Raw genomic sequence first — 23,656 nt, forward strand, 5'->3', positions numbered from 1 at the left:
AAGGGTCAGGATGCAGAATAGGAATGGAGGTATTCCAGATTCAATTGATTTGTACTAACTGTGTGATCTTGGGAAAGTCATTTCCCTGTCTAGACCTTAGTTGCCTCATCTGAAACATGAAGCCAATATTATCTTTTCCATATACAGTAAGTCTCCTACATACGAACCTTCAAGTTGTGAACTTTCAAAGATGCGAATTGCGTTCGCACGTCCAGTCACGTAAATTAGTTCACGTGTCTGGCGTACATTGTCACCTGTGTGCATCCTCTACAAGTGGTTGTGTTTTTGTGTACTTTACTGTACAGTATTGTATAGGGTACAGTAGTACAGTATCTTTATTTCAAGCCCAGGATGTCTGGAAGCAAGTGTAAAAGCAGTGGTGGTGTAGCTGGTACTGCTAAGAAGCGCCAAGCTATAATGATGGAAACAAAAGTGAAAATAGGGTTTCCCTGGTGGCGCAGTGGTTGAGAGTCCGCCTGCTGATGCAGGGGACACGGGTTCGTGCCCTGGTCCGGGAAGATCCCACATGCCGCGGAGCGGCCGGGCCCGTGAGCTATGGCCGCTGAGCCTGCGCGTCCGGAGCCTGTGCTCCGCAACGGGAGAGGCCACAGCAGTGAGAGGCCCGCGTACTGCAAAAAAATAAAAATAAAAATAAAAAAATAATTGAGAGAGTGGAGCGAGGTGAAAAGATGGTAGATGTCACTCGTTCTTATAGCATGAATCGTTCAACCATCAGCACAATTCTAAAGAACAAGGACAAGATCATGGAACATGTGAAGTCTGCTGTGCCGAAGATGTCGACAATAGTATCGAAGAAGCGTGGAAAAGTGATGGAGGAGATGGAGAAACTTCTCAGAGTGTGGGTGCAGAATCAGCATCAGCGTCGAGTCCCGCTCAGCTTAATGCTGATTCAAAAGAAAGCTAAAACCCTTTATGAAGACTCGAAGAAGAAACACAGCGAAGAATCAGAGGGTGCATTGTTTAATGCCGGCTGGTTTCATCGGTTCCAGGCTAGAGCCAACCTTCAAAACGTAAAAGGAAGTGGTGAGGCAGCAAGTGCAGATACGGTAGCTGCCCGGGAGTTTCCTGAAACACTTCAAGCAATCATTGATGAAGGCACGTACTGTACTAATGAAGACCTGATGGAATTGGAGGCCCAGAGGAAGGACGAAGAGAGACAAGAGGAAGAAGAGATAACTGAAGAACCGAAGAGATTCACGATGCAGGCAATGGCAAGGGGATTTTCTTTATTTGAGGAGGCACTGTTAGTTTTTGAGGCACAGGACCTGAACGTAGAACAGTACACGAAGGTTGCAGCAGCCGTTCAGCATGCAATCCAGTGCTACCATGTCATCTACAACAAGAAACAAAGAGCTACTACCCAGACATCACTGGATCGTTTTTTCAGGAGGGTTGATATAATTGAATCCAGCAAGGAACCAGAACCTGTGCCATCAACGTTAGGCATGAGTGAAATTGAAGCTTGCCCTCCGTCTCCTATTGCTGACGATCCTTCAGCTCTACCATCTCCCACCTCTTCTCCCTCTTCCAGTCAGTAACTCTTCTTGCCTGTTCACTTGATACCAGCCCCCATATGCCAGCTGTTGTAGTGCACTGCTGTACTTTTCAAGGTACTATACTGTAAAATTGTTTTATTTTTTGTGTTTGTTTGTTATGTATTATTTGTGTGAAAAGTATTATTAACCTATTACAGTACAGTACTATATAGCCAATTGTGTTAGTTGGGGTACCTAGGCTAGCTTTGTTGGACATAGGAACAAATTGGACTTAGGAACATGCTCTCGGAATGGAACTGGTTTGTATTTAGGGGACTTATATTATATATATATATATATATATATATATATATATATATACACACACACATATATATATATACACATATATATATATATATATATATTTTTTTTTTAATCTTTTCCTCATCTATCTTTGACCCGTGTCAGGAGCAGAGTGAACCAAGTGCAGACCACGCACGGAGAAGCTGTATGTAAACCAAATTTTTGTGAAGCGAATAATATTTCCAATCTTTAATTTTTAAAATCACCGGTAGGACTACAGGCACTCTGGGAAATGCAGTGCTAAAGAAACGAAAGTAAAAGTCTGTTGTAATCGATTATAACCCCAGCTGAGGTTTTACTGTATCTATTGTAAGATATTGTGAGGGAGCCAGAGAGAGTCGGTTGGGATCAATGAAAACAGCCCTAAATGGGGCGCCAGGGCTCTGGTACAGCTGCCGTGTGACTTCAGTCACCTTGTCTGTAAAATTGGACCCACAGATCCGGCTCCCCTTCCTGCCTTTGGTGAAGGTTCCTGGAAACAAAGGAGGGCAGTGCGCCTCGGAAACGGCCGAGCGCGGGGAGGGCGCCCCGCGGCGAATCAAGCGTTAAGGGCACCGAGCGCCCAGCTCGGGTCCTAGAGAGGCCGCGGCGGACTTCCGGTGCGGGCGCTCCGGACACGGTTTTTCCCAGGGCTGCGGGGCGCGGGCGGGGGACTGTGCCGCCGAGGTTGTGTCTGCTCTACAGCAGCAGATCAGGGTCACCTAGGCCGGGACCTGCGGACGTGTCCCCCTCCCCCGAGTTCCTGACCAGCATTTTTGACCGTGGGCAGCATCTGGACCCTCTGGGCCTTTGTCTCCCCGGCTGTAATGCCGGCGTGAGGATCCCGGGACTAGCCGATCACAGTCGGTTTCTTTTATTTACTTGCCTCTGGGAATCCACTGTCTCCCCATTATACAGTCCAGGAAACCGAGGCCCAGTAAGAGAATGTGACTTTGGAATGGCAAAGACAAGCTTTCCCACCCGTGTATCTAGTCCGGGCAGAGGCATAGTTCAAAACCACATCCCTTGATTCCTAGCGCTGCTGCTCCAAGAGTTTAAGGACGTTTATGATGAGAGCCACTATTGAGAGCTTACTCTGTGTCAGGGGCGGTGCATACATACCTCGGGAGATGTCCACATTTTGCAAGTAAGAAAAGTGAGGTTCAGGGCGATTTTCTCCACAGTCATGATGCAGGACAGTGGGTGAGTAGCGAGGGTTATAAACCAGGTTTGTGCGACTTGACTGGCAGATCTGTTTGGGGGAATATTAGCTAACATTGAGTGCTTATGACTGAATCCTTTCATAAGGGGGCAAAAGCTTGCCACAGGGAGATGATGGGGAGCGAGGGATGCTCGCCGACCTGGTTAAGTTAAATAATAGTGGTCCTGGTTCAGGTATCTTTGCATCCTTTCATTTACCTAAAGGAGAAAAAAAATAAGATTTAACTGTTTTCTCTTTTTACTAACAACTTTTATTGAGAGATCATTCATATACCATACAATTCACCCATTTAAAGTGTACAATCTAGTGGTTCTTTATTCAAAGAGTTGTGCAGCTATCACCACAGTCAACTTTAGAACATTTTCATCACCCTCAAACCATACCCATTAGCAGTCATCCCCATTCTCCTCCAGCCCTAGACTATCACTAATCTACTTTCTGTCTCTGTAGACTTGCCTATTCTGGACATTTCATATACAGCCATAAGTGGCCTTTTATGACTGAGATAATCTCTTTTTTAAACAAAGTCCAGGCCTTGAGCTCAGAGCTTTGGCCTATAACCATCGCAAGCGAGAATTGAATACCATCGTTTTGATTTTGTTGTATTTATTTTTTACCATTCTAGGGTAAGTGATAGGTACTTCCTGTTTATGGTAGTGATATAAAGTTTCCTTCTTGAATACATGTTTTTCCATTTTAAAAGTTGATATTTTTAAAGGACAAGATTAAGCAAATAGTAGAGATGGTGTACAGGTGTCTGAAGCCTGGGAACATGGGATGTGAATGAAGTTTTGAAAACACTAGGTTGTCTGATTTGAGGCTTTACAGGACATAGTTGGAAAACCACCCTATTATTCCAATTCAATCTCCTAACAGTTCGTAAGAGGAAGTGCATCATTTTACTGATGAAGAAACAGGTATAGGGACTTCGCTGGTGGTGCAGTGGTTAAGACTCTGCACTCCCAATGCAGGGGCCCTGGGTTCAATCCATGGTCAGGGAACTAGATTCCACATGCATACTGCAACTAAGAGTTCGCATACCACAACTAAGGAGCCTACATACTGCAACTAAGGAGCCAGCAAGCCGCAACTAAGGATCCTGCGAGCCGCAACTGAGGAGCCCACCTGCTGCAACTAAGGAGCCCACGTGCCACAACTAAGGATCCCTCAAGTCACAACTAAGGACCCTGCGAGCTGCAACTAAGGAGGCCAGCTGCCGCAACTAAGACCCAGCGCAATCAAATAAATTTAAAAAAAAAAAGAAAAAGGAACAGGTATAGAAAAGTTAACTATGGTAACTGGTCCAAGGTCACACAGCTAGTGACAGAACCTAGACTTAACCTAAGGTCTCTTTAATTCCAAAGACTACCTATTAACCAAGTTTGAAAGTAAAACTGGGGGTGAGGAATGGAGTAGCAGGCTTGAGAGAGGACTCTAGCCACTAGACCAAAACATGTGGGGACCAGGCTAGTTGTTTTGGGTATCCCTTCAAACAAATAATCAAATATTTTTTTAAAAAACAATGCAATTTGTGACTCTAAGCAGAGATTCCATCTCAGGCACTGTTGGGGCTTTCTTCCTCTCTCAAGGGCACACCAGAATCCAAGAAGTGTTGCCTGGATAACTAGGGCTGTGTGTATGTGTGTGTGTGTTGGTGCCAGGGAGGGTCTAATCCCTTGTTCATCTTGGCTGCTGTTGGCATCGCTGTCCAAGGAACAGTGGTCCTTTAAAGTCCATGGCTTCTGCCCCATACCACATGCAAGGCACCAGAATCTAGGGCTGCCTGACACTCCTTGTATGTAGGATCCCATGATTCCTGGAATATCAGGCAGCCACCTACTCCTAGGACTGGCTAGTTTCATGGAGCACAGCCTTGGGGCATGTGCCAGGACTCCCTCTCTCCCCTTCCAGGCCTGGGGACTTTTCCATCCCTTGTCATCACCTCCACCAAGACCCTCTGCCTCCCACCCTCCTACCCTTCTTAATACACTTCATATTCTTTCACTGTTGGCTTTAATAGCACATTAAACTCAGAGTCCATTTCCATTTAAACTAGTTTTCTTTTCCTCGAGGGCAAAGAAAGGAGGGAGCTTAATTTTTAAATCTTAACTTTAAAAATGTAGCATACAGAAGACAAACATACTTGGTCCTCCCCTCACATAGCTGTGCAATTCAGCTTGGACCCAAACTTGAAGTTAATCACACCTATCCTCCTTCAAAGGCAATTAGGGTCCATTGTTATTCAACTTGAGTGAGAATCTCAACCCTCACTCCAAGCAGTTTAGATCTAAGAATAATTTGGGGCCATATAGAACCAAATAGCTAACCCTGAGCCAGGTAATACTCTAAGAAACTACATGCATAACCTCACAAAAATCATTTCAACAACTCTGTGAGATAAGTAGTATTATTGTGTCCATTTTACAGATGGGAAAACTGAGGCACGGAGAAGTTAAGTCACTTGTCTAAGGTCCCCCAGTCAGTAAATAGTAGAGGCAGATGTGAGTCCACGTAGTCTGATTGGAGAGCGTGTGATCTCGAACACAGAGCACAGACTCTGAAGTCAGACTATTTCCTCCATCATCTACAGCAAAATTTTAGTGTTCCCTATTCTTCGCAACTTTCTAATGAAAGCAGGCTTTTTCCTTTTTTTAATTTTTCTTTATTTATTTTTGGCTGCGTTGGGTCTTCGTTGCCTTGCACGGGCTTTCTCTAGTTGCGGTGTGCGGGGGCTACTCTTGGTTGCAGTGCACGGGATTCTCACTGCGGTGGCTTCTCTTGTTGCAGAGCACGGGCTCTAGGCGCGCAGGCTGCAGTAGTTGTGGCATGCGGGCTCAGTAGTTGTGGCGCATGGGCTTAGTTGCTCCGCAGCATGTGGGATCTTCACAGACCAGGGCTCGAACCCACGACCCCTGCACTGGCAGGTGGATTTTTAACCACTGCGCCACCAGGGAAGTACGAAAGCAGGCTGTTTTTTTTTTTTTTTTCCTTTTTTTTTCAATTTCAAAATTAAACTCAAAGACCACTATAAAGAGAGTGTTCCTGTAAAGAAAGGAGTCTCACAGTCTGCTCTAAGGAGACATTTTCTGCCACAGCTTTCAGAGCAGCAAGTGGGCTGAGGGGCTTAGAGTTTGGGGGAAAGGAGATGGGGATCCTTGAACCTTGTGGGGAGCAAGGACATGATGGTAACAGTGGCTCCCATTGACTGGGTCTTCCTAACATGCCAGGCCCTAGGTTAAGTGCTAGATAGATGGGTATATGTAATGTGTATGTTTACATGAGACACGCACTAGAGGTCAAGTTTTTATCCACCGCCCTAGTCTACACTTCTAGATTTTTAGAGGGGAGTTTTTTTAGAGATCACTTCATACCTCCTAATTTATAGGTGAGGAATCATTTCGGTTCATTCCTCAACAGCCATGGAAGTTCTGTTCTATGCTGGGCCCCATGCTGAGCTCTTAGGAAAGATAGAAAAGAACAATTCAAGGTGTTAGCAATAGGAATCTCTGGGTGGTAGGAATATAGTGTTACTCTTATTTTTTCTTATCTGTATTTCTGTACTTTCTTTCTTGGCCATGCCGTGTGGCTTGTGGGATCTTAGTTCCCTGACCAGGGATCGAACCTGGGCCCTCAGCAGTAAAAGCGCAGAGTCCTAACCACTGGACCACCAGGGAATTCCCTGTATTTTCTTTTTCATAATAAAATAAAAGTAAGTTCCCCCCCGCATTATGCCCCTACATGTACCGTACTCTTTCTCCAGTTTAAATGATTACACACCTCAAAACCCCCATGGTGGGAGAAATTCCAGTTAAGGAATTCAAGTACTAGAGGAGTCTTCCTAATTCACATGGCAGCTGCATCTGCAGTCCCATCTGAGCAAATGTCATGACACCCCACTTTCCTCCTCTCAAAGCCCCAATGGGCCCAGGAATTGGCATCTGAACCCAATTTTCCATAACGGTGATTCTCAGTGGGGCCTAAGCATTCAGAAAAGCATAGGGCAGATTTGATTGTCATAATTTCTGAGGCCGCTACAGGCATGCAGTTAGCAGGGACGAGGGACGGTGGTCATCCTGTAATTCACCAGGCAGTGTCCACAGCAAAAGTCATGCCCAGAACGCCAGTGGACTCCTGTAGGCCGGCCTGGTGGCCTGGGAGGTGTTTGGGCCTGGAAATACTGCCCGACTGGATCATGCCTACCCAGCTGATCAGATCTAACCTCTTGGGAAGTTTGAAAGCCAGACCCAGAAAAAGTGAACTGAAACAGCAGGGGCCATGAGAGCCCATATCAGGAGTCTGGTGGGGTCACTGCGCTGGGAGTGAATGTGCCACTTCTAGGGAACAAGGATGTTCCAAGGGACCCCATGACTTCCGTGGGTCTCAAAGGGCATGACCAATGTCCCAGGTGTCTGTGAGGCTCCACCATAAATGCTCAGCAGCTACGTGGGATATATAAACCTATGAAAAATCCTACACATTTTTTTCTTTTACTGAAAGTTACTGAATAGGCATAGAGTGGCATTTTAAATATTTTTAAACTACTTCCTCTATTAATGGATATTCTATATACCCTTCCTTATTTTCTTGAAATGTTTTAGGATTCATTCTTTCTGTGGGTTATTTTGGGATAGGTAGCATGCCCTCTGAGAGGGATATTCTTCTATGGAATGTTTGTTGCCTTTTTAATTTTTACAGCTCCAGGTCCCAAGGTCATAACAAGGAATGATTTGAAATTTGTATGAACTGGATCTGAAATCCTCAGAGTTGCCTATAAGTTGAACAAAAAGAAGTAAATTCACATATTTAAGTGTTTGGATAAGTAGACTTTGTGACTGGGGAAGTATTATACCCCTGAACAACATCTAGCTAAATATTTTGTTCAATATATAATTTTTGTTAATTAAAATAATTAACGTTATAGGCTCAGAGAGGGAAAGCAATTGGCTCAGAGTCACACAGCAAGTTAGTGCAAAGCTAGAACTACAACTTTGGTTCCTTATCTTGAAGCTCAGTGCTCTTTCCATTCGTTCTCTCCCCATGACTGTTGACTCACAAAGCTATGGGCAAGGAGGAAGTTTGGCTTAAGAGTGAAGCTGGGGGAATTCCCTGGCAATCCAGTAGTTAGGACCCTGCACTTTCAGTGCCGAGGGCCTGGGTTCAATCTCTGGTCCAGGAACTAAGAACCATGCAAGGCACGCAATGTGGCCAAAAATATATATCAGATAAAATTTTAAAAAGAGTGAAGCTGAAAAGAAAAGGAAGATGAAGTATAGGTCATAACAGGAAGGCAAACATCTTAAGGCTTTTTTGTTGTTGTTGTATCAGCATTCTATTGTTGTAGCAAATTACCACATATTTGGTGGCTTAAAATAACATAGATTTATTATCTTACAGTGTTAGAGGTCAGAAGTCCAACATGGCTCTCACTGGGCTAAAATCAAGGGGTAGGGAGCGCTGTGTTCCTTCCAAGGCTCTAGAGGAGGATCCGTTTCCTCACCTTTTCCTGCTTCCGGAGGAACTCCATAGTCCTTGGCTTGTGGTCCCCTTCCCCCTTCTTCAGAGCAGCAATGTTGCATCTCTCTGACCATTCTTCCACAGTTACGTCTCCCTCTGACCATAACCAGAAAACGTTTTCCAATTTTAAGGACTCGTATGATTACACTGGCCACCTGGATTATCCTGGATAATGTCCCTGTCTCAAGGACTTCAATTTAATCACATCTGCAGAGTCCCTTCTGCCATGTAAAGTAACAGATTCAGAGGTTCTGGGGATTAGGATGTGGACATTTTAGGACATTAGACAAAGGCCATTATTCTCCCTATCACAGTTATGAAATATCATGTATAGACATTCATAGAGAAATAGCTTAACATGATATTGTAGAACAAAATACCCTCATAACCACCACCCAAAACCAGAAATAAACATTGCCAGAATCTTGGCAAGAACTCTCCCCTCAATCTTGTTGTTTTGGTTGCATTTGCCTGAAAATTTTTGTCTATTTATCTGAAACATTTTTATCACTTTATGTGTTTCCTATAAATTGCTTATAGCTAGATTTTAAAGTCATTTAGTTTCTGCCTTATAATAGGTTAATCAGTCTGTTCATATTTATTGTAATAAACAATATACTTTTTTCTTTCTACCTTATTTTACATTTACTATTTATTTTTCATTAATGTTTTCCTGTTTGCTTTTTTTTTTAACTTTTGTTACCTTGGTCAAGTTTCTATTTATTGCCGTCCACCCTCCCCTTTATTAAGCTGCTAGTGTTTATCTTTTCTTTCCTAGCAATCACAATTATTCTTAAATTGTTGTATCAGTACATGGTAATAATCCTACTCCTTCACCAAAATGTTTTACTTGCCCATTCCCACACAATCTCCTGAAAGATGATACCTTTAGAATGCTGTTAACTTCCCCACTCTCCCTACTCCTGGAGTTTTACTAAGATAGTTTACAGGGGGTTTTTTTTTTGTTCTACTCTATTATTAGGTTTTCCATTAAAATTCATGACTTCTGCAAAAGAATCCTTACTTAATACCTAAAGCACAAATTCCCAGTCTATCTCCTACCATTTAAACCGAACTATATATATCGCAAGATTCGTTGCTCACCTCTGCTACCCCATCTCTTCCTCTTGCATTATCATGAGCTCTCAATCACTATTGAGAGAGTTTCTTGAGCACTTCCCTCAGATGGGCATGCACATGATCCATGCACTGAATCTTGTAGGCTAGCAGATGTCTTTCTTTTGCCCTGGTTGAGAAGTGACACGATGACTTGCTTTGATTTTTGGGTTACATTCCTTTTCTCTTAGCAGTCTGTATTCTACTGTCTCCTAGCTCATAGGATTGCAGATGGGTGGTCTTAAACTAGTCTGATTCTTGCTCCTTTATAAGTAACCTAGTCTTTCTATCTGGAAGCTTGCAAACTGTAGTGGTGCTTGTTGTTTTCTACCTCTGGAATTTAGGAATTTCATCAGGATATGTCTAGATGTTTATCTTCATTCATGTCAGTCTTTTAATCTTCAGACTCAAATTTCCCTCTCCACCTGTTACTTTTCTCTCCTTTGGGGACTCCTATTATTTGTGTGTTAAGTCTTCTGGATCTGTCCTTCAAATTTACATTTAATGGTATGATTTCTTTTCCCTTGTATTTTTGATGTGTTGTAAGATTTCTTCCAGTGTCTTTGAGTCTCTCATTACTGACTGTGCCAATTACCAAGTATGTCTATTTTAATGATAAATTCAGGCATTGAAGAAATAACCACAGAATGGGTCTATGGGCCACCTAGGCCCACTGAATTGGCCTGGAGTTAAGATTCCATCTATCACCTGGCTGCTGTAAGCATCTACTTTGACTGGTGGATCACAGTGGCATTTTGGGTCCCTAGGAATGTGTCCATTAGAGCCAATGTCTAATAACCCATGAAGGGTCTGGATAGTTCCTTTTACCTAGTGCACACCCTAGTAAAACGGCCACAGGTCCCTTTGGGGAAGGCTTAGGGAAACACTTATGATGAATACTTGCAGCAATGGTACAAGGTCCTTCCTCAAGGAGACTTAGCATCACCCTCAGTTGAGCGACTCTAGGTCTATGATTGACTTGGGTCTGCGAACTAGTGACAGGCTATGATTCTCCACTGTGACAACTCAAATCAGAATTTTGGCTACCAGACCTAGGGTTTCTCCTGTAGATCAAGCAGAAGAGAAACACGTCCAGAATGGTGGAGTGAGGACCTCTGAAAATTCACTGTTTCATAAAAACAAGAAGAACTCTGGCTAAAATGGTCAAAATAAGCTTTTTCAGAACTCTGAAAATTAACCAAAGCCTAGCTACAACCCAAGGAGCATTTACTCCAGAAAAACAGCTGTGCCCTAGTGAGAACAGTGAACTTTGTGCAGTTTTAACTTGCCTTAGTCCCATTCTCCTCTTCACAGGTTCACAGAAACCTTGAAAACTAAAAGCCTCACAACTAAAGGAATTGTGAAAACCCGTGCTTAGTAGCCACAGGAGGGGGAACAGGTTTGAATCTCCATAACAGCTCCATTCCCAGAGAAGTATCTCTGTTTGGTAGCTCTCTGAAAAGCTCTATTCTCAGAGTTTGTCTTTATTTGACCCGACTCAGAACTCTCCCTGTGCTTCAGCCATATCCCTAGGGATAGGTTGAAACATCCCTAGTTTAAAACAATCAGTGGCCATTGTTTAATATCACAGCAACCTGAGTTGGTGATACCAGTTTTGGGGTAACGAGAGGCTGGACCTCAATCCCTGGTTGGGGAACTAAGATCCTGCAAACTGTGCAGCATGGCCAAAAAATTAAAAAATAAAAACTTAAAAAAAAAAAGAGGCTAGCGACTTCCCTGGTGGCACAGTGGTTAAGGCTCTGCGTTCCCAATGCAGGGGGCCCAGGTTCCATTCCTGGTCAGGGAACTAGATCCCACGTGCATGCTGCAACTAAGAGTTCGTGTGCCACAACTAAGGAGCCCACATGCCGCAACTCCCTAAGGAGCCTACCTACTGCAACTAAGACCCGGCGCAACCAACTAAATAAATAAATATTTAAAAAAAAAAAAAAAGAGGCTGGACCAAAAAAAACACAAAAAAACTTAAAAGGAAAAACTAGGGAATGAAATATCCATAGAGGGCTTTGAAAAGCCCTGACACATTCCTGGGAATCCCTATGAGGTCACAAGCATGAGTAGGGCTGTATGCACTCAGGAAAGACCTGAGAAGACCCTAAGCTCTTACCTCTAGCTGACCTTGATGCTCTGTGCAAGCAGGAAGTGGAAGTTAAAGCAGTGTTGTGCACACACACACACACACAGAGCCCCTCAGAAAAGGCTAGGAAATTTATTGGTTGAATGCATTAGAGGAAATCTCTGTCCAATCATTAGCTGACCACTAAGCAAGCTAATCGAGCACAGACTTCAGTGGCCATGCGCAAAGAATGCAGTCTTTACAGAATTCATCTAGGAAAGTTCGTAAACAGCAGCAACAACAACAACAAAGCCTGAGGAGGGGTGGAATCAGATTTTTGGAGTTGCCACCTTATAATATTTAAGATGTCACTGTCAATAAAAAAAATTATGAGACATGCAAAGAAACAGGAAAGTATGGCCCATACAAAGGAAAAAAAGGAGTCAAAAGAAACTGTCCCTGAGGAAGTTATCAGACAAAGTCTTTAAATCAGATATTATAAATATATTCAAAGAACTAAAGGAAACCACGCCTAAAGAATCAAAAGGAAGTGTGGGAATGATGTCTCACCAAACAGAGACTATTAATAAGCATATAGAAAGATTAAATTTATATTAAAAATGTGCATGTATGTATGTGTATACACATGCATACATATATATATATATATATATATATATATATCTCAAATAGAAATAGAAATTCTGGAGCTCAACAGTACAAAAGTACGATTGAAAGATTCACTAACAGGGCTCAATAGAGGATTTGACTTGGCAGAAGAAAGAATCAACACACTTGAAGACAGGTCAATTGCGATTACCCAGTCTGAGGAATAGAAAGAAAAAAGAATGAAGAAAAAGGAATGGAGCCCCCAGACACCTGTGGGATGCCATCAGATGTACTAATATACATATAATGAGAGTCCCAGATGGAGAGAAGAGAAAGGGGCAGAAAGAGTATTTGGGGACTTCCCTGGTGGTGCAGTGGTTAAGAATCTGCCTGCCAATGCAGGGGACACGGGTTCAAGCCCTGCCCCAGGGAGATCCCATCTGCCACGGAACAACTAAGCCTGCACACCACAACTACTGAGCCTGCGCTCAGAGCCCACAAGCCACAACTACTGAAGCTTGTGTGCTCTAGGGCCCGTGTGCTGCAACTCCTGAGCCCACGTGCTGCAACTACTGAAGTCCTCGCACCTAGAGCCCATGCTCTGCAATGAGAAGCCACCACAATGAGAAGCCCACGCACCACAACTACGAGTAGCCCCTGCTCACTGCAACTAGAGAAAGCCCACATGCAGCAACCAAGACCCAAACGCAGCCAAAAAAAAAAAAGTATTTGAAGAAATAATTTCCCTGAATTTGATGTTTTAAAAAATTAATCGGGGCTTCCCTGGTGGTGCCGTGGTTAAGAATCCACCTGCTAACCCAGGGGACGCAGGTTCAAGCCCTGGTTGGGAAGATCCCACATGCCACAGAGCAACTAAGCCTGTGCACCACAACTGCTGAGCCTGCGCTCTACAGCCCACGAGCCACAACTACTGAGCTCACACGACATAACTACTGAAGCCTGCACATCTAGAGCCCATGCTCCGCAACAAGAGAAGCCACTGCAATGAGAAGCCCACGTACTGCACCAAGGAGTAGCCCCCGCTCGCCGCAACTAGAGAAAACCCGTGCACAGCAACAAAGACCCAACACAGCCAAAAATAAATAAATTAAATAAATAAATTTAAAAATTAATCTACACAGCCAAGAAGCTCAAAGTAGGATAAACTGAGAGATTCACATCTAGACATATCATAATCAAACTGTTGAAAGACAGAGAGAATACTGAAAGCAGCAAGAGAAAAAACAAATCATCATGTACAAGGGATCTTCCATAAGATCAACAGCTAACTTCTTATCAGAAGCTATGGAGGCCAGAAGACAGTGAGATAACATATGCAAAGTGCTGAAAGAACAAAACTGTCAACCAAGAAATCTATACCCAGCAAAACAATCCTTCAAAAAAATAAAGGAGAAATTAAGACATTCCCAGATAAACAAAAATGGAGAGAATTTGTTCCTAGCAGACCTACCTTACAAGAAATTCAGAGGGACTCCTTCAGGCTGAAATGAAAGGACTAGACAGTAACTCAAATCCACATGAGGAAATAAAGAACATCAATAACGGAAACTATATAAGTATATAGAAAAGACAGTATAAATATATTTTGTTTATAATTTTTATATTTTAAAGACAACTGCAAACATTGTAAAACAATATACCCCAATAAAATTTAAAAAATGATAATTTAAAAAAAGACAACTGCAAAAAGCAATAATTGTAAAACTGTGTTTATGGGCTTATAATAAATAAAGATGTAACATGTATGACAATAATAGCACAAAGGGGACTTCCCTAGTGGTGCAGTGGTTAAGAATCCGCTTGCCAATGCAGGGTTCATGGGTTTGAGCCCTGGTCCGGGAAGATCCCTCATGCTGCAGAGCAACTAAGCCCGTTCATCACGACTACTGAGCCTGCGCTCTAGAGCCCGCGAGCCAGAACTACAGAGGCCTGCGAGCCACAACTACAGAAGCCCACGCACTGAGAGCCCATGCTCCGCAACAAGAGAAGTCACCGCAATGAGAAGCCCATGTACCACAACGAAGAGTAACCCCTGCTCACCGCAACTAGAGAAAGCCCACACTCAGCAATGAAGACCCAAAGCAGCCAAAGATAAATAAGTAAATAAATAAATTTAAAAATAAAAATAATAGCACAAAGGAGGAGTGAGAGAAGGGAGCTATATAGGAGCAAGTTTTTATATACTACTGAAATTAAGTTGGCATTAACATGAACTAGATTTTTTTTTTAATAAATTTATTTTATTTATTTATTTTTGGCTGCATTGGGTCTTCGTCGCTGCATGCGGGCTTTCTCTAGTTGCAGCGAATGGGGACTACTCTTCATTGTGGCACGCAGTCTTCTCATTGCGGTGGCTTCTCTTGTTGCAGAGCGCGGGCTCTAGGCACATGGGCTTCAGTAGTTGTGGCACATGGGCTCAGTAGTTGTGGCTTGCAGGCTCTAGAGCACAGGCTCAGTAGTTGTAGTGTGTGGGCTTAGTTGCTCTGCGGCATGTGGGATCCTCCCAGACCAGGGCTCAAACCTGTGTCCCCTGCTTTGGCAGGCAGATTCTTAACCACTGCACCACCAGAGAAGCCCAACTAGATTGTTTTAAGTAGAGATGTTAATTGTAATTCCCAGGGAAACCACTAAAAAAGTAACTCAAAAGAACAGAATAAAACAACAAGGGAATTAAAATGGAATACTAGAAAATATTTAACACAAAAAGAAAGTGGTAGTGGAGAAACATAGGAACAAAAAAGAAAAGAATTATAAATAACAAATAGTCAAATGACAGATATAAATCCTATCCATTAGCAATTGCATTAAATGTAAATGGACTAAACATTGCAGTCAAAAGATAGAGATTGGCAGAATAGATTTTAAAAACCCAACGTGATCCAACTATATGCTGTCTTTATAATCAATGACATCAATAGGTTGAAAGTAAAAGGATAAAAAAAGATATGCTATGCAAAAGCAACTATAAGAGATGTGGAGTGGCTATACTAATTACCAGACAAAACAGAATTTAAAACAAAACTTGTTACTAGAGGCAAAAGACATTTTATAATGATAAAAAGGTTGATCCCTCAGGAAGACATAATAATTATAAACATATAAGTACCTAAAAACAGAACCCCAAAATACATGAAACAAAACCTGACATAATTGAGGGGAGAAATAGACAATTCAACAATAATAGTTGGAGACTTTAATACTGTACTTTCAATAATGGATGAAATAACTAGATAGAAGGTCAAGAAGGAAACAAATCCAACAATAGTGGAGTAGGTTTCCCATTTATTTCATTGCTAGGGACAGTGAACAAATACCATTGCCAAAGATCTCTGCTAGCCAAGAAATCAGATTGCCTGGTCGTCCCTGCTGCCCTTTACAGTTAATGTGTCCACCTTATCTGGATCCCATGATACCCACCGATAGCAGGGAGTCCAAATAAATGGTGATACCCCCTACAGTCATACCAGGCCTACAAAGAAGAATAACCAGAGAGCTTTTCAAGCATGGAGATGCTCCCTTCAGTGTTTTAGCAAAGGGTCCTCTCACTGAATACAGTTGACAGGTTACACATGATAAATCAGTCTATCACCCAAGCCTTTGGATTCTCTCTTCTATGTGATGCCAGGAGAACTCTAGTATCTCAACTTCACTGAATTTCAGTCAGCTAACCAAATAACTTCTCAGTGCCAACTTCAGGTGTGTGAGCTAGCACATTAAATCTGGGATCTTTAGTAAATACACCCATATAAGTGAATGTGGCCCTATCTAGTGTTATATTCTACCCTCATTGGTCTAACACCCTTAGAATCCATTCTCACACACTCCTTAGGTTTCTGCCAACATATTAGCAATGTATTGCTATTCTTTCGATGCGTAAGCTGTTTCTTCCTGGATCATGGTGTGTACCTGTCTTCCTGAAATGTGTTGAGACTTGACCCTTGTTAAAGGCTTAGAGGCAACAGGGTAGTTGTGGTGAATTTTGAGTGGAATGAGCACCCCCTTTCAAGGCATTTGCCCCAGGTGAGGTTTTCACAGGGTTTTCAGACAGAGAACAGCTAGTCTCATCAGACACAGAAGAGCAAGCTACTTCCACCGGCAAAGGAGACTCAGAACGACTTGGGAGTTCGCTATTGTCTGCTTCATCTGATTCCAACCAGATGCACCTTCCGAATTTCTGGACCTTATTCTTTCCTGATTGATACCCTAGTTTTCCCATGACAGATTTGATAAGAGTGTGAATTCAACTGTCCTTATAAATCATCAACTTACACAATTAAATTTGTGTTTGACTTTTAGCAATATCAGCCTTGGGTCTACATAATTAAAAGATAGTTTTAGGACTGTCATGTAAGTATCCTGGTTCTCAGATTGTGACTTGTGCTGGAAGTGAAGAGACCCGAGTCTGTCATTTTCTCTCTGTAATCACCCAAGTGCACTGCAAAGAATCCATCCTACACCACAGGTCTGAGTCATGACTACTGCTGTAGGAGTCAAGGGCAGCAGCCAGTTGGGCTCCCAAGGCATGAGCTTCAGTTGGCATCTCATCACAGTCAACCACAGGCAACAGTTTGATTAACTGTGATGCCACTGCATACCATGGATGGCTAGCATCCCATTTCCCATTGGTTAGGAGCTCAGCACTGTGCTCAAACTCAAGGGTATGACCATATCATTGCAAAATCCCATCTTTGTGAGTCTTTCTCCTGGGACCATCCCAGTACCAATTATTATATCAATCAAGGTCTAACCAGGAGAAAGAAGCCACAATGGGAAAGTTTAACATAAACAATTATTAACAGGGGATTGGAATAATAGGGAATTGGCTAATTAGAGCTAAAGACAATTCTAAAGAATACAGAAACAGAGGTGTTAAGATCAGCTACTGTCTCTAGGACTGAGATAGAGAGCCCAAGGAAGAGTCCTCTCCCACCAGGCTGAGATCCAGACTTCACTTGAAAGGGCATGGCAGAGAAGTCGCTGACTGCCTCACCAATGGGACTTCCTGGAAATTTGCCCTCTGGGGTGCCATGCATGAAATTTCATGTCATGCATGAAATTTGCCCTCATGGGGTTCCAGCACTGCTGGAACCAAGATTGTGGGAAGTGTTCTGTACAGGAACCCGGTGCTGGAGAGAGCTTTGCCAGTACAGGGATCAAGCACTGTATAAAGTCATACCATTGTGCAGTCAAGAGCCAGATGTATAATCAGGGAGAGCCCAGTGCTGGAGAAAGCCGCACCAAGAATCAAGCACTGTTGTCGTTAGAGAAGGTGCACTCGGTGAGAGCAGAGTGCCGGAGGAAACCAGACTGCTGCCAAAGTCAAGTGCTGGAGAAAACCAGACTGCTGCCAAAGTCCAGGGCTGGAGAAAGCTTGCTCTGCCAGAGATCAGTGATAGAGGAAGCCTCGTGAGGTGCAAAAGAAGTCTGAAGCGTCAAGAGTCCACTCACTGCAAAGTCAGCTTGTGGTCTGGGGTCTGTGGTGACCACGTCGGGGTAGAGAGGGTGCGGCAAGGTGGTTGCAAGTTGGGGGCTGCGAGCTCCTCAAAGGACTCCTCACTCTCACACACATCTAAGGCAGGGAACCACTGGATGTGCCCCTGCAAAACTGTGCAGCAAGCGCAAGAAAAAAAACAAACCTCAACAGGATCAGAGCCAGGAAAAGCATCCCCTTCCTCTTTCAATGTCCCTCTAGCGCCCTCTACTGACAAAGCTTAACTGCCAGGAGAAACGCATAAATAGTCCAGTCCAGTATCTCAGAGCAGATACTAGAGCCTGAATTTGGAGCTGAGAGGCAATAAATTGAAAACCGTCTTAGTGGCAGGATCCCCACATAGGGTCTCTGACCCACAGACTGGGGACCAATATGGCAAGGAGGGCTAAGTGAAAGTCCCACTTCCTACAAAGACAGCAAACCAGTAAAAATACCACATCCCTGGGAGAAGTGCAGAGATTCATGCCAAAGAATTGAAAGAAGCAGGGGTAGTGAGACCTATCACATACCCATTTAACCCGCCAGTCTCTCCTGTGCAGGAGTCAGATGGAAAATGATGGTGGACCTTCATGAACTTAATCAGGTGACACTTCCAATTGCAGCTGCTGTCCCAAATTTAGTACCTTTCCCCTGGTATTTGGTATGCAGCTATCAACTTGGTTTTTCTTCCATACCCGTATGCAAGGTTCACCAGAGCGGTTTCCTTTTTAGCTGGCAAGGCCACCATGTAACTTCAGGTGGCCTCAGGGCTCTGTCAGTTCCGCTCTGCCCTAATAGAGTCTGCAAAGATCTTAATCATTAACACCCCACAAAACACCACAGTGGTCCACTATATTGACAACATTACTGGATCTGATGAGCAGCAAGTAACAAGTACTTTAATTGCCCTAATAAGACATATGCAAACTAGAAAGTGGGAGATAAGCCCCACTAAAGATTCAGTGAAGTTTCTGGAGATGCAGTGGCCTAGAGTATGAAAAGGTATCTCCTCCAAGGTGAAAGACAAGTTGCTCCTCATACAACCTACTCCCCCTAAAAGAGGCCCAGTGCTTGGTAGGCCTATTTGGATTTTGGAGGCAGTGTACCTCAGCGATAGAGTCACCTGGGAGGTGCCAGTTTTGAGTAGGGACAAGAGCAAGAGGAGGCTCTGTGACATGTTCAGGCTGCATTACAGCTGCCCTATCTCTTGGTATTTATGATCCCCCAGAGCCAGTGATACTCCAGCAAGCACCAAAAGCAGAATCAAAGCACAGACTCATAGGGCTTTTGATAAGTGTAGGCTCTTTTCTATAGATAACTCTTCTGCTTTTCAGCAAGAGTCTCTGGCTTGCTATTGGGACTTGGTAGGAACCGACCACCTAACAAGGTAACATCAGGTGACCATGCAACCTGAGCTTCTCATCATGAATGGGGTGTTGTCTGACCAACCCAACCACGAGGTTGGGTGTGCACAGCAGCAATCTATCATCACTTGATATAAGAGACCAGGCTTGGAAAGGTCCAGAAGGTGCGAGCCATTTACAGGACCAGGTGGCTCCTGTTGCATGGTCTTCTCTCCCTCAATCACTGGCTATGACTTTCTAGGGTGTCCCTTACACCCAGCTGACTGATGAAGACTCAAGCCTGTTTACAGATGGGTCTGGCTGATAGGCCGTTATGACCTGACAGTGGACAGCTACAGCCCCCTCCCCCAGCTGGGTGAACCTGGAGGACAGTGGTGAAGAAAAGTCCTCACAGTGGACAGGACGTCGAGCAGTGCGTTTTGGCTGTTGACTACGTCCGGCATGAGAAATGGCCAGAAGTACGGACCTATGCTAATTCATGTGTCAGATAGGATTTCCTTCCTTTTCAAGGCTGAATAATATTCCATTGCATGTATATACCACATTTTGTTTATCCATTCATCTGTTGTTTCTGTCCCTTGACTATTGTGAATAATGCTGCTATAAACATGGGTGTTCAAATATTTTTTTTGAGACTCTGCTTTCAATTCTTTTGGATATATACGCAGTAGCAGTGGAATTGCTGGATCTTTTTTGAGGGCCCACCATACTATTTTCCATAGCAGCTGCACCATTTTACATTTCCACCAACAGTGAACAAGGGTTTCAATTTCTCCACATCCTCACCAACATTTATTTTCTGTTTGTTTGTTTTTTTAATAGTAGCCATCCTAATGAGTGTGAGGTGGCATCTCGTGGTTTTGATTTGCATTTTACTAATAATTAGTGATGTTGAGCATCTTTTCATATGCTTGCTGGTCAGTTTGTGTATGTTCTTTCGAGAAGTGTCTTTTCAAGTTTTTTGCCCATTTTTCAGTCGGGTTGTTTGTTTTATTGTTTTTATATTGTGGGAGTTCTTTAGATAGCCTGAATGTTAATTGCTTATCATAGAATCCAGGGATCTTTTTGATGAGACCTGTAGATCGGTATTTTTTAAAGCTCCTTCGCGTGTCCTCTCTTAGGAAATGAGACAGTGTGTTTAAGTTAGTTCTCATCAGGACAAATGGGTATATCATCCTATAGGAATAGAGCGTTGTAATTTCCTACCGGGTTACTATATGTATCCATCAGTGCTGTCCAGTCATGGTAACCCTGTTCTTCCAGGGTCACTGGACTCACAGTTCCCTGGGTCTATTCTTTCCTCCTTGCACAGATAGGAATGAGTTCATATTTATGCCTTATAAATAGAGGAAGAATAGAAGAAACAAAATTTCCATATATTAACACTCTCCTACTTATAAAAAGCATCAAGATTATACATATCTATTCTCATCACCTTTCTTTATCTAAGAAAGGTAGTACAACTACCTTTTTGAAGACTTGATATTAACTAGACTTTGGGGTAGCTTAGCGTCTCACAGCCTTTCCCAGATATTTCCTTTAAGCATAACGATCGTCATATTTTTTTTTTTTTTTTTTTTTTGCTGTACGCGGGCCTCTCACTGTTGTAGCCTCTCCCATTGCGGAGCACAGGCTCCGGTCGCACAGGCTCAGCAGCCATGGCTCACGGGCCCAGCCGCTCCACGGCATGTGGGATCTTCCCGGACCGGGGCACGAACCCGTGTCCCCTGCATCAGCAGGCGGACGCTCAACCACTGCACCACCAGGGAAGCCCCCGTCATATTTTTTAGGGTGCTCAAATCGTTACAGGTTGGACAATGGCCGTCCATTTACTTAGTGTCTTTCTCTTTGTAACACTACCCCTGACATCCTTGAAAATATCCTTGCTTTCTGGCCTCAACAGGATGCTTGTAGACCCATCCTGATTTTTCTTGTATCAAGAAATGGAATCCACTACCCTCCTAGGACTCCTGGTTATTTTAATGGTAAATAATTTGACACCAACATCTGGGCATTAGGGGTATACATGAGAGTTAGTAGCGGGGTACTGGACCTCACCTGGTAGAAAGAAGTGTTCTTTCAGGTACAGGTTTTTTGGTTTTTGTTTGTTTTGTTTTTTGTTTTTGTTCTTTGCTGTGCGGGGCAGCTTGTGGGATCTTAGTTCCCCAACCAAGGACTAACCGGGGCCTTCGGCAGTGAAAGTGTGGAGTGCTAGTCACTGGACCGCCAGGGAAGTCCCCATTACAGGTTTATATTGATCTTTCCAATTTAACATATCGCTGCTGTGCCCTGCCTTCCTGACAGTCTGTAGCTACCATGATGCAGCCCTTACTATTATCCCCACCCGATAGCTGAACAAACTAAGACTTTGTAAGAGGTTATGTAACTTGCCTGAAATCACTGCAGATAAGTGTAGAGCTGCCCGGCTCTATCAGATTTCAGAAACTGAGCTCCCACAGGGCCCAGCTTCCACCTCTGCCCGCTGTCAGAAATACATCGTTTACAAAGACTTTCCACCAAGTTGCCCCATTTAGAACTCCCAAGGCAGGGTCTTCCTGGTCTTGGCTGGGTCGAGGAGAAGAGAAAACACTACAGCTTCTTCTTTCTTCACTGCAGGATTCAGGCGTGAGGATGACCAGGAGAGCCCTCCACGAGAAAGGCCTGAAAACAGAGCCCCTCAGGCGGCTCCTTCCCAGGAGGGGCCTCCGGACAAACGCCCGGCCCAGTTCTGCGGTGCCTCAGGATCCCAGAGCTCCCGTGGGAGGAAGCAAGGCCCCGAGGGCACCGAGGACGACCCCCCAGGGGAAGGGGAGGTGAGCCGGCTCCCCAGGCAAGGTGAGGCCCTTAGGCTTCCCTTGGCCGCCCCAAGATTCAGCCACCCACCCGTGCCCCCCGAGGGTGCAGAGAGCTTCCCAGCTCCACAGCCACCGCGGGATCATCGAGGGCGAGTGGCCCCAGCCTGACCCGAACCTAAGGCCATAGCACCCATCTGCCTCGCCACTGACACCCGCTCAGAGCGGGCTCGACCACACCCCAAGTGTGGGAAGGGCTTCGGGCACAATCGTACCACATCGAGCGCCTGAGGACGCATCGCAGCCAGAGGGTCCGGAGTGCTGGGTGCGCGCCTGGCCTCCACCCCGGGAGGGGCTGCACGGGAAGCGCCCGGGCCTCCGCCAGCCTCCGGCCGAGGCCCGGGGAGGCAGCACAAGCGCAGAGACCCTGCGTCTCACACGCCCATCTCTCCACCCCCTCCCTACTGCCTCCCCGAAGGCCTACGGATGCCCCGCCTGCGGGTGGGTTCCGTTGATCCCTGGAGGACCTGCAGCAAGACCTCCCGGCGGGGCCCCCCCGGGAGCCGGAAGCCTTCCCGCCCAGGCGCCCGCCTCGCCCACGTGGGGATGCGGAAGGTGGCCTGGGCTGGCTGGCGGGGAGCTCACAAAGCTTCTGAGCCGCCCCCAGCAGACCCCACCTGGAGAAGGCCCGGGGCAAGTGAGCCCTTTGCGCCGTTCCAGTGGAAGTCACCGAGTTCTTGCTTGCCCACTCCACTGCTGGGCCCGTCGTACTACGAAATAATCACGTCTCCCATTGGTTGAGGGCTTACTCCGTGCCAGGCTTTGTGATTTATGGGAATGACCCCATTCAATCCTCACCACACTCCTGTGCCATTGGGGTTCTCATTATCAGCATTTTACAGAAGGAGAAACTAAGTCTCAGAGAGGTTAAGGGACCGGCCCAAAGTCACACGGCCAGCATGTGGCAGAACCGGCTTCAGACCCAGGTCTGCCTGCCTGACTCCACAGCCCGCCCCATGGCACTGCTTCTCCTGCCGGAACACGAGTGAAGGGTGCAGGTTTGACAGGACATCTACTTATGAAGCATTCATTTTTCTCGTGATAATTACATAAAACACTTTTTATACTAAAGTGAGCAGATACTCCCAGGAATGAAAGTGAATATTTGTGCCAAGATTGAAATGCAACTTGAGACGCCGGAGATATTCCATATGCCAAGGTCAAGGCTTCAGGCTCAGCCCCCGACTCCCTGAACCACCCTCTTCTCAGACCTCTGCCTTTGGAGGGATGTTGACCAGGGAAGCTCTGCTGCAGGGCCAGCTTCTGTGTGGAACCTTCCTGGAGGCCAAGAAAGATGGCCTCTCCCCAGTTTGCCATCCCACTGAATTGCTTAGGAAGGTCATCGAGTTTCTCTGGGCTAAGGTTTCTAAATTCCCAACACATATCAATCTAGGATTGGGGATTGAAAAATGGGAATTCTTAGGAATTCCTGAAGTCATGTTATTCTGTATTTTTCATAACTTTCTATATTTTTTTAATAAATAAGAAATAAACATTTAGTGGTAGTTACAAAGAACTGTAGGCTATAGCAAATATTCAAAACCAGGAAAATACCAGAGAACATTACTGGGTA

The 23,656-nt window shown here is 44.6% G+C and overlaps 1 protein-coding gene across 1 annotated transcript in view; it reads left to right on the forward strand.

The window, feature by feature from the left end:
• The window catches only part of BCL7C (BAF chromatin remodeling complex subunit BCL7C), a gene marked incomplete at its 3' end in the record, with an annotated part of 32,494 nt that extends 10,446 nt beyond the window's left edge, over positions 1-22,048 (forward strand). The window contains exon 6 of the mRNA XM_082856401.1: positions 21,848-22,048. Coding sequence (XP_082712527.1) covers positions 21,848-22,048 — 201 coding nt within the window. The remainder of the gene's footprint in view (positions 1-21,847) is intronic.
• Positions 22,049-23,656: the final 1,608 nt, after the last annotated feature.

This window comes from Leucopleurus acutus (genome assembly GCF_964270905.1).
Source record: "Leucopleurus acutus genome assembly, chromosome: 16".
NCBI lineage: Eukaryota > Metazoa > Chordata > Mammalia > Artiodactyla > Delphinidae > Leucopleurus > Leucopleurus acutus.